A 10329-nucleotide genomic window follows, 5' to 3' on the forward strand; every position below is an offset into this window, starting at 1 on the left:
TACCTCCCGTTTCTTGGAGGAGACCACAAGCTCTAGAAAGGACACGTCTTCTCCCCAGGAGTCAATCTCTGTGAGGTCGTAGAGAGTGGAGGTCAGCGGCCCGCACGTCCACTGGATGTACTTCCGCTTCTGCATCAGGTGCTGGAACATCTGGGTGGACACAGGGGTGAGACGGGGGTCAGCATGTAAAGAGCAGGTCAAGGGCAACAGCACGGTTGCTTACTCCTTGGATCTGGTGGACAGCTGGGAACTGACAAGCCTCTGTTGACTTGAAACTTTAATTTGGGGCTGTCTTTCCTTCCCACAAATCCTATAAAGATCTGAAAGGAGAGAATAGGCAAGGGGAGTGGAACTTTGGGTTACCATAGCAGATATTCTCAGGTAAGATTCTGTAATCCCCCTGAGTCAGAAATTCCTGAGGCTGAGGATTTTAGTGATGGAGATGGAGGTACTCCCTTTTGGGGAGTTTGGGAAGAAGGGTCAGGAGAAGGACCCCCGTGGGCCTGGGGGAGGGCCCCTCACCACAGTGTTGCCCTCCACTCCGGCCAGCTTGAAGGGGGTGAGGCCCTGGTGATTGAGCATGAGGTCCAGGGACTGCAGGTGGTCCCCTCGCCTGTCGTAGGACAGCAGCAGGTTGTACATCTGGCAGGCAAAGGTTTTGTTGGGCTGGAGGACGAGGATGTGCAACACTGTGTTTCCTGGGAGAGGACACGGGGTGTCACGTGACCCCTGGGACCAGAGTCCCTGCCGTTCCCCAGGACCACCCCCCACCCCGGGGGGGCCTGAGGGCGGTCCCAGCCCCTCTCCTCTCCCCTGCCACCCCCAGCCTCCCAGCGCCCCCTCCAGCCCAGCTCTTACCCAGGGAGTCCTGGGCCCGGATGTCAGCACCGTGCTCAATGAGCAGCCTCACAATCTCCTCGCTGCCCATGCAGGCGGCAAAGGACAGAGGGTGCTCCCCTGGAGAGGCAGAGGCCCAGGCGTGAGATGCAGGCGGGGAGGGGGGAGGGGCGGTGTCTCCAAGCAACCGCCACTCCCTCCCCGGTCTCCGCTCTGGGCCTAGGGCCCCTTGTCAGCAGGACCAGAGGCGGGGATGCTGGAGGGGACCTGGGGTGTGGGTGGAGGCTTGGCTCTGGCCTTTGGCCTTATGAGGGCCGACCTCTCCTAGTCTCCCCAGGCACGGGGCCTCCTCAGCCCACCCTCCCTTGACTGGTGCCCACCCCCATCCTCCCAGCCCCGGTCCTGCTCTCACCAAAGTAGATGAGGTTGTGAGGAGTGAGGCGGAAGGCGGAGCCTATAGCCCTCGCAGAGACACTGGCCCCTTGGGCGAGCAGGGCTTTCACAAGGTTCACATTCCGGTTCATGACTGCTATGTGCAGGGCCGTCTGACCTGGACAAGAGAGCCGTCCGTCAGGGTGTCTGTTCCCAACTCTCTCCGAGACACGGCATCCCCCCTGGCTTCCAGGAGATCCCTGAAATCCTTGCATGGATTTCCTCCCTTGACTCAGCAGAATGGTGTGAGACTGAGCCCCAGAAGTCCCTCAGGCAGGTCCACTTAGCTGTCTCTGCCTCTTGACTACTGCGGGTGGCATATAAGGGTAATCACTCTAGTGCAGCTATGAAAGAGAGAGAGTTCCGTTCTTCATGGAACGTGAAAGGAGTTGAAGGGAAATAACAAATGGCTAAAGCAGGTCCCAGACACTCACAGCCAAGACCAGGACCTCTGCCTTCCTCCCACACTCCTGAGCACCCATCATTCCTTCCCCAACCTACCCTCAGAGGCTCATTGTAAGAGGTGACTTCAGAGTCTCCCCTACCTGGGTCCACCTTGAAAAACCATGGAGACACCTCACCTACAAATGGCTCACAGATGGCAGGCTCCTTGACCAGCTCGGGGGCAGCCTCCATCAGCACCATGGCAGCCTCCAGGTTGTCATAGAGGGCGGCCACGTGCAGTGCCGTCTCCCCGACAGCCCCTGGAGCAGAGGAGACAGGGACATCAACATTTTCCAGAGACACGCTCCACCGCCCCTTGGCAGAAACCCTCAGAGTGCCTTGCGGGGCATGGCCGGGGCCTCTGCCCCATCTCCACCACTTCTAATTCGGATCTCACCTCGTTGCCGGAAGTCACAGTTTCGGTCCAGCAGAAGTTTCTTCAGGACACACAGGTCATTGTCCTTGGCTGCCCGAAGCAGAGGAGACTCTCGAATCCTGGCAGAGGATGAACGGGAGTCAGGCAGAGACAGAATGGCAGAGAGGCCAAGAGCAGAGAGGAAGAGAGTCCTTGTCCTCCTGGACGGACAGCGGCCACACGGAATGCGTGGTGACACGTTGCAGTGTTGTCTCCTGGACCCTAGCTCAGGGTCCCCGTGGGGCGGCATTACTACCTCTTCCCACCAGTGGTGGGGGGACTCCTGGCTCAGCTGACTAAGCAGCAGAGTACCTGAGGGAGGGGGGCCCGGGGGAGGGAATGGCTGGTCCTGGTGGGCCTGGCCAAGTCATTCTAGCTGAGTCCATGTTTCAGGAACTTGGGAATCAGTAGCGGGTGGAGGAGAGGGAATTTCTGCCCAGTTTCATCCCTGCTCCCAGGCCTGCTGAACCGGCTCTCTTTAGTTGAGAGGAGCCGGAGAGACTGGGAGGGGGCTGAGAGAGAGGCCAGCTATTGTTCTGACTCCCTGGGGGCTATCCAGATGCACATTCCTGCTGTGGGGAGGGAGAGTTCTGAGATGGACTATGAAGGATCCATCCCTCCTTAAGTGTCATCCTTCGACTCAAGAGTCTGAACGCGCAGTCTGCAAGAGCGCGTGGCTGTGAGCTTCTCTGAGTGTGTGCATCTCAGAGTGGGTGGGAGGAGCCCCACGGAGATACTCCTCCTGTGGTACCTCTGCGGGTTAATCTTTGTCTCTCCCCTGCCTGTGTAAGCCAGACAAGAGATAATGCCGAAGCCAGTTCCTGCTGGGCAAGTATGTGTTGGCTCTGAAGGTGGACACACGGATGGCAGGTTGAGGGTCAGGAGGGGAGAGGTGAAGGGCCGGTAAACAGACTTATGGTGGGCGGTTCCTGTGATGACCCCTAGCCCCCCGTTCTTCTCTTCCAATGGTCCCCCGAGCCAGGGGAAAGAAGCTTTTTATCTGAAGAAGCTTTTGATCTCAAGGTATGGCTCAGGTCCGCCCCTCACTGAAGTTCTCTCCAGAGAGCTCGGGTGGAGTGGGGACCAGCCTGCTGCCCATCTCACCTATACCCTCCGTGTGAGCGTGCCCACCTCAGGGCAACCAGGGCCAGGACTGCAGAGACCAGAGGCTCTGCACGCAGCCTCCGTACTCTGGCCTCTAGCCTGGAGAAGCCAATGCCCGTGAGTCTAGCCCTGGCTGCCCGCTCAGATCTGCTAATGGCAACTCTCTGATGGGAGCCAAGTCCCCCGAACACCCAGCGGGAGAAGCCTGCCTTCAGGATGGGTCCCTGCCCCCATTAGTCTTCCAGGGGTCCAGACCTCAGGGCTGACCATAAAATGCTCTGCTCCTCGGAGTCACCAGTCCCATCGGAGGTGTGCCAGGGACAGGCTCAAGCCTCATTGTCTGCTCCAGATCTAACACAGCCTGCACACAGGAGACTCGGGAAGCGCAGATGGGCTCTAGGAGTCCCCACTGGGACTCCTCAGGGTCATCTGGTTTCCACAGTCAGCTGGTCAGTTCCAGGTATTGCACAAACCAGAGCTGTCCCGTTGCCAGGCCATCAATTTCATTTTCATTAACAGTAACTCCTCACTCTTTCTTCACCCGAGTGTCCTAAAACCCACAGAATCTTAACCTTTCCCCAGCACCCCGTTCCCCACTAGCCTGCACCCACCCTGCCGCACTCACCCCTGCCATACATGCTGGCTTCTCCTGTCTGGTATCTTTGGGTCCCTAGCACCCACCACCCCACCTTCAGTAAGTGAGAGCCCAAGCATCACCCTGCCCCAGCCTTCCCGGGACCCAATGCCACACCCCTCTTCCACTGCTGACATAGGAGCTCGGCTTCCATAACAGATGCATGGGCCCATCCCAGCACCGGGCACTGAACTCTGGGCTGCTCTGGTGGGCAGGGCAGACTGACCCAAGTGGGCTGAGGGCTTGAGGCTCAGGGAGAGGGGGAAAGCCTACTTCTGCTGCTGCAGCATGTACATCTCGTCCAGACGCTGATCCCAGTCTTGCTGTCCCACCAGCCAGGAGGTCAGCAGTTTCTGAAGCTGGATCCAGAGACTCCTGGCCTTGGATGGAGGTGCTCCCATGTCTTCTCCTTCCGGGCAGTGGCCAGTCGCGGGGAGGAGGTGGTTCAAGGGAGCAGGGCTAGGATGCAGCCGGCAGCTGAAGCGGAGACGAGGAGGAGGGATGGGTCACAAGTGGATCTGGCGTGGCGCTGTGCAGGGTGTGCACGTGCATGGAGGGGACTGGGGGCCCTGCCAGGAGAGAGAGACTTTACCTGGAGGGGAGGAGCTCTTTCTAGAGAAAGCCCCTGGGGCACACAGCCTGCCTCAGAGCCAGGGGGGAGGGAGCTCGTTCCTATCAGTGAGCTAGGGCGGCTGAGACCGGGCCAGGGGAGGGGTGGGGCCCAGGAATCTGACCTGGGAGCCAGGATAGAGCCCAAAGGTGGGTCCTACAAGCCAGCTGAGCAATTACCTCGGATGCAGGAGAGTTGAGAAGCAAAGCCCTCCAGCTCTGCAGTCAGGCAGGTCTGGGTTTGAATCCTGGGTTTCTGTCCTTACAGGTCAGTTAGGTGAGCTTTCTGTGCCTCAGTCTTCTCATCTGTAAAACTGGAGTGATACTTACATGCTGTCACAGCAGAGTCTGTAAAACATAGTCATAACAGCTCAAGGACAGTTGATTCTTCTTCCACAGAGGGGTTCAAAAGCCCCCAGAACTTCTTGCTCTGCCTAGTACCCCGCAGCCCCTGCAGCCAGCAGGTCTCCTGGCTGCCCCTCCTCCTGGAGAAGCCCAGGGCCTCTTCTTCCGTTCCAGTTCCTCCCTTCCAGGCAGAGGAGACCCCAGCGAGCCCTGAACGTCCACAGAGGCTGGGCAGCAGGGACTGAGCGGCGGTGGAGGAAATCACAGGACTCCCTCCAGGAGTGAGTCAACAGGAGGAGCAGGAGTAAAGATAAGACAGTGTTAAATTATTTTATGATATAACAGTTTCCATTTTTCTTCCTGATTGTTTTCAAAGAGATATATTCAGATATATCTCCTGAACTGTAGTCATTGAAGAGATCCCCAAGTTCCCTGGGTGCAGGCTGAAGTGTCTGTCTCTCCTAAGTGAGAAGATGGAGCAGAGAGAGATGCGTGTGACTCCCCACGGCCGGTGGGAGGCAAAACTGGAGCTGACTTGCCAAGTGGAACCTCAGGTCCAAGTCACCCATCAGACCTCACTGCTCCTTGGGAACCTTCTGCTTATAAAGATGAGAAGCGTGGGTGGAGATAGGCTGGGGACCCTCCACCTTGGGGGTCTTCCGGGGCAAGGACCCCTCACTTCCTTTGCTGTAGGAAAGAGAGAGCACTTCTCTAGAGACTGAAGGATGGACAAAACCACCTTTCGAGAAGGATGAGAACTGAAAGGAAAATAAGTAAGGAAAGAAAGAGGAAGTGCCTGAGGCAGCAGGAAGCATGGGCTCCCCCAGGGAGGGGGCAGATGCCGGTTGGGAATGGGGAGGGGTCACCTTGCGGGACATTTTTCTGCTTTGCTGGGGGTGGGGCAGTGTGGGGCTGTAATGATCTCCGAAGCCTTGAGACTTCCAGTCTAAGGAGATTGAAGGAACGATAGGGATGAGGTGGGGGTGTAGATATGCTGATAAGCAGGGCTGCAGAGGAAAGGAGCGCCTGCCCAGTAATACTCAGCCTATAATGCTAGTGCTGGAGGGAGTGGGGGCGGGAGGGCCCGGTCCGAGCCGCACAGAGCAGGTGCGCAGGCTGGCACCAAGGGCACGGTCCTTGGGTGCCGGAGGAGGGAAGGGGCCCTCCACCTCTGGGTCTTCCCTTCCCACTTGCACACGCCTTTGTCTGTACTGTTCTTTTTCAGTGGAGGGGTGGAGAACAGAAACAAGCTTCCTGAAGGAGACCAAACTGTCCCCTCATCCCACCTGGCAGGCTGAAGATTTAGAAATGACTTCCTGATCTTTGGGCTTCTTTGGGCTTCCCTGGTGGTTCAGTTGGAGAAGGCGATGGCACCCCACTCCAGTACTCTTGCCTGGAAAATCCCATGGACGGAGGAGCCTGGTGGGCTGCAGTCCATGGGGTCGCGAAGAGTCGGACACGACTGCGCGACCTCACTTTCACTTTTCACTTTTATGCATTGGAGAAGGAAATGGCAACCCACTCCAGTGTTCTTGCCTGGAGAATCCCAGGGACGGGGGAGCCTGGTGGGCTGCCGACTATGGGGTTGCACAGATTCGGACACGACTGAAGCGACGCAGCAGCAGCAGCAGCAGCAGGTGGTTCAGCTGGTAAAGAATCTGCCTGCAATGCAGGAGACCTAGGTTCGATCCCTGGGTTGGGAAGATGCCCTGGAGAAGGCAAAGGCTACCAACTCCAGTATTCTGGCCTGGAGAATTCCATGGACTGTACAGTCCTGCTGCTGCTACTGCTGCTAAGTCGCTTCAGTCGTGTCCGACTCTGTGTGACCCCATAGATGGCAGCCCACCAGGCTCCCCCGTCCCTGGGATTCTCCAGGCAAGAACACTGGAGTGGGTTGCCATTTACTTCTCCAATGCATGAAAGCGAAAAGTGAAAGTGAAGTCGCTCAGTCGTGTCCGACTCCTAGCGACCCCATGGACTGCAGCCTACCAGGCTCCTCCGTCCATGGGATTTTCCAGGCAAGAGTACTGGAGTGGGGTGCTATTGCCTTCTCCTCTGTATAGTCCATGGGGTCGCAAAGAGTCCGACACAACTGAGTGACTTTCACTTCACTTCCTTATCTTTGGGGAGCCCTCTCCTCTCCTGTCCTCTGGCTTCTCTCCCCAGTCCTCCGTCCCCTTTGTCAGGTCCTGCATGGCCACCCTCTCCTCCCTTCTCTCATCAGTCTTCATCCTCTGGGAGCTTTCTGCAAACCAGGAGTGCTACAACCTCCCTCCTGCAGGCAGATGCTTCCCTGCATGATGGTGATGCCCCAGGGTCTCGTGAGAGTAGATGAGAGCTGGTCCAGGGCCCCCGATAAAACCTCACTGTTTTATCTCAGAGCCCGTTGGCATCAAAGGCCCCAGACCTCTTATTCTGATATGATAAGGGGCACAGTGTGAGTCACTCAGTTGTATCCGACTCTTTGCATCCCTATGGACTGTAGCCCACCAAGCTCCTCTGTCTATGGAATTCTCCAGGCTATACATACTGGAGTGGGTAGCCCTTCCCTTCTCCAGGGGATCTTCCCAACCCAGGAATCAGACCCAGGTGTCCCACATTGCAGGCAGATTCTTTACCGTCTGAGTCACCAGGGGAGCCCAGAAAGGAGGACAGCATGTAAGCCTGGATTTCAATATTTGGTCATACACTCCCACCCTACCTGCCCACAGCCCTGTAGGGAAAGAATTCAAATACTATCTTTAAAAATATGAAGAAGAATTGTCATTGGATGGTGGAATTATTTGCCTTTTTTCCATAATTTTAAAATATACTTTTGTAATAAGAAAAAAAAAAAAACATGAAGGGATTCCTGGTTTCCCATGAAGATTTATCTCCTAGGCACAGGGCATCAGGCAGGTGTCTGGTGAGGAAATTAGAGTTGTGGTGGTCGGTGCCAGCCAGTTGGTCCTTTCGGCTCTAGCTGCTCCCCTAAGGCAGGCCCAACCCCAACCACCCGCCCCCTCCAAACTCAGAGAGTTGGAGATGGCTTCTCAGTTAGCCAGAAACACAGAAACTCCTCCCCCAAATAGCCAGGAGGAGGTTAGTGATTTCTTTCCAGGCAAGCAGCATTTCCTGGACCTGCAGGTCAAGGAGTGCAAGGGAAGGGTGAACAGGGTCACCCGCTTACTGAAACTTGCCTCTCCCATTGTCAGGTGACCTCCTGTACCGCTCCCCAGTCACCCTGTCACCGGGCTTGGATCACGGAAGTATATAGGAGGCTGTGTTGGCCGTCCAGGGGAGAGTCTCCCAGTAAGCCTGTCGGCTGGCAAGGGCGGCATCCCTGGGAAGGAGGCTCTGCTGGCCCTGCTGTTCGGCCACCTGCTCCCTTTGAGGAAGAGCGCACATTTCTGGACGTGTCTCACCCCTGCATCTGATGGCTCATTCAGGCATGCGTGTGTGGATGCCGGGAGTGATGTGAGCTCACAGTCCTGGCACCTGGCTGTCCCTCATGGCTTGTATCTGACTCTGGTTTTCCAAAGCTGGCCTTCATCCCGTGTCCCTAGCCCTCTGCTCCAGGAAGCAGATGTCAGCTAGCCCCAACCTATTACTGCCAACAGGTCTGTGCTCACCAGGGTTATGGGCAGGGTGGGGACTGGGATGTGAAGGCAGGTTTCTTGAGATTCATTCCTTGGGATCCTCGCCTCTGCCATGCTGGTTTTTCTGTGAAGACTCTCTTCCTCTCACCCTTTAGAGACTGAGTTTAGATACTTAAGAGCTTTGAGTACAGAAGGATGTGAAATGAGGCAAGACGCATTCATCTGTCAGTACAAGAGGGCAAAGCTAGAACTAGTCCAGGGGAGGACAAGGAATGAGAGGGCGGTTCCACTTGGGTCCAGAGTACTCTGCTCTCACACCCAAAGCAGGTACCTACCTCCTCCTCCAATTAAGTTCTCCCCTGCCCTCATTTTGGATGGACTGAGTTTCACGCACAGCCCAGGACTTGAAGAGACTCATTTGGACATGGGTCTGGGCCTCAGTTTATGCAAGTTGCTTTCCTTTGAGAAAGGCTGCACAGAAGAGTGGGGTGGGAAGGTGTGATCTTTAAAATCTAAAGAATCTGCAAGAGCCCTGCTCTGCACCTTATTATCTGTGTGACCTTCGATGGGCAAGTCATTTCTCTTGTGAACCTCGGTTTCCTCATCTATATAATGGGTACGGCGATGCCGCGACTTTGAGTCCTGGTTGCCACATGGATCTCACGACATAACGGCCGTGAAAGGACTGCACAGACTCTTCGGTCACTGCCGTGGTCCTCCACTGCTGAGGTCCACGGCAGTCCTCCCCGGAGCCTCTATTGTCCCCTGCGGACTACTCTCCATGCTCCTGCCTGCCAGTGGAACGCTCTAGGGAGCTGGGATGAGGGTTGAGCCCATGGCTGTGATGTCACAGAGCTCATGACATCACAGGTCCTCTGGAAGGGAAGGGAGAAAACGGTGCTGGGAAGGGGGAAGGGCCGGGACAACGGACAGGGGAGGGAGGAGGCGGGGGAGCCAGCAGGGCACTGGGACGAGTGAAGACCAAGGGCAGCGGCTGGGCAGGCCCATGAGCTCCTTGGGCTCCCAGCTCTGCAGAGCAGCATTCCTGGGCGCCCTCCTGCTGCTGCTGCGAGTCAAGGGGGTGAAGACCCAGAGAGGGAGCCCAGGCCTAGATGAGAGGAGTCAGAAAGAGAAGACACCCTCTACAGGTAGGGGAAGAAGGAGGAGGACCCCTGGAGCCGGGGATCAGACCTCTGTGGAGCCAGATCACTTGTCAGGCTGGAGGGGAAGCTGAGCTAGGTTTGGATTACGGGCTATCGCCCCGGGCCCTGTTGTACTGCTGCAGTGGAGTGTCCTATAAAGGGTCTAGAGCCATGGTTCCTGGCCAGAGCCATGTTCAGGGCACTCTGGGGCCAGCTGATGTGCATGGGACCCTGTGGAGATGGAAAGAGGGTCTTTGAAGTTCATCCTTCTCTAAGATGGCCCCTCACTCCCCAAATGAGGTAACACTTTGGAGGAGGCAGTTTGCATTGGCAGTGGGATATGCATGTCTTTGAGTGGGAACTACGATCGCATACAGACAGAGGGACTGCACCCCACCCCCCGCCAGGAGCATCACCTCTGTGGTCAAGGACAAGGCTGTGAGCCAAGGGGCACCCACGTTCCCCAACTCCTCCTCGTCTCCAGGGCAGGGCAGGGGCAGGGGAGGGCAGGCAGAACCCCTCCTTTCATGCCGTCCCCTTGCCCCATTCCAGACCAAGATCGAGAACAGTTTGAAGAGCACTTCATGGCCTCCTCAGTGGGCGAGATGTGGCAGGTGGTGGACATGGCCCAGCAGGAGGATGACAAGACCTCAGAGGTGGCGGCGATCCGTGACCACCTGTTTGACCTCGCCTTCTGCTTTAACCTGGCCAGCATTATGGTTTTTTTATGAGGGACGTTGAGGCGGAAGTGGTGGCCTGGTTCCTGGATGAGGACCTAGACATCTACCT

General features: G+C 56.7%; 2 protein-coding genes across 2 annotated transcripts in view; one reads left to right on the forward strand and one right to left on the reverse strand.

Annotated features, from left to right (window-relative positions):
• Positions 1-4426, reverse strand: part of TRPV5 (transient receptor potential cation channel, subfamily V, member 5) — a 31758-nt gene extending 27332 nt beyond the window's left edge. Inside the window, exons 1-7 of the mRNA XM_010855038.1 lie at positions 4140-4426; positions 2111-2208; positions 1851-1973; positions 1250-1387; positions 859-957; positions 523-698; positions 4-150 (exon numbers count right to left, since the gene is read on the reverse strand). Coding sequence (XP_010853340.1) covers positions 4-150; positions 523-698; positions 859-957; positions 1250-1387; positions 1851-1973; positions 2111-2208; positions 4140-4267 — 909 coding nt within the window. The 5' untranslated portion in view covers positions 4268-4426. The remainder of the gene's footprint in view (positions 1-3; positions 151-522; positions 699-858; positions 958-1249; positions 1388-1850; positions 1974-2110; positions 2209-4139) is intronic.
• On the forward strand, positions 4331-10271 carry LOC104999503 (chromosome unknown open reading frame, human C7orf34). Its single transcript, XM_010855039.1, has 4 exons — positions 4331-4404; positions 8039-8276; positions 9426-9546; positions 10093-10271. Exons 1-4 carry the CDS (start codon positions 4331-4333, stop codon positions 10269-10271), a joined length of 612 nt encoding a protein of 203 aa, XP_010853341.1.
• Positions 10272-10329: the final 58 nt, after the last annotated feature.

This window comes from Bison bison, unplaced genomic scaffold, assembly GCF_000754665.1.
Source record: "Bison bison bison isolate TAMUID 2011002044 unplaced genomic scaffold, Bison_UMD1.0 scf7180017864352, whole genome shotgun sequence".
In the NCBI taxonomy this organism is placed as follows: domain Eukaryota; kingdom Metazoa; phylum Chordata; class Mammalia; order Artiodactyla; family Bovidae; genus Bison; species Bison bison.

Coding starts and splice junctions, on each gene's coding strand:
- LOC104999503 (XM_010855039.1), top strand. CDS start 4,331: ATGCAGCCGGCAGCTGAAGCGGAGACGAGGAGGAGGGATGGGTCACAA. Junction 4,405..8,038: donor CTGGCGTGGCGCTGTGCAGG/GTGTGCACGTGC, acceptor ACCGCTCCCCAG/TCACCCTGTCACCGGGCTTG. Junction 9,547..10,092: donor AGAGAAGACACCCTCTACAG/GTAGGGGAAGAA, acceptor GCCCCATTCCAG/ACCAAGATCGAGAACAGTTT.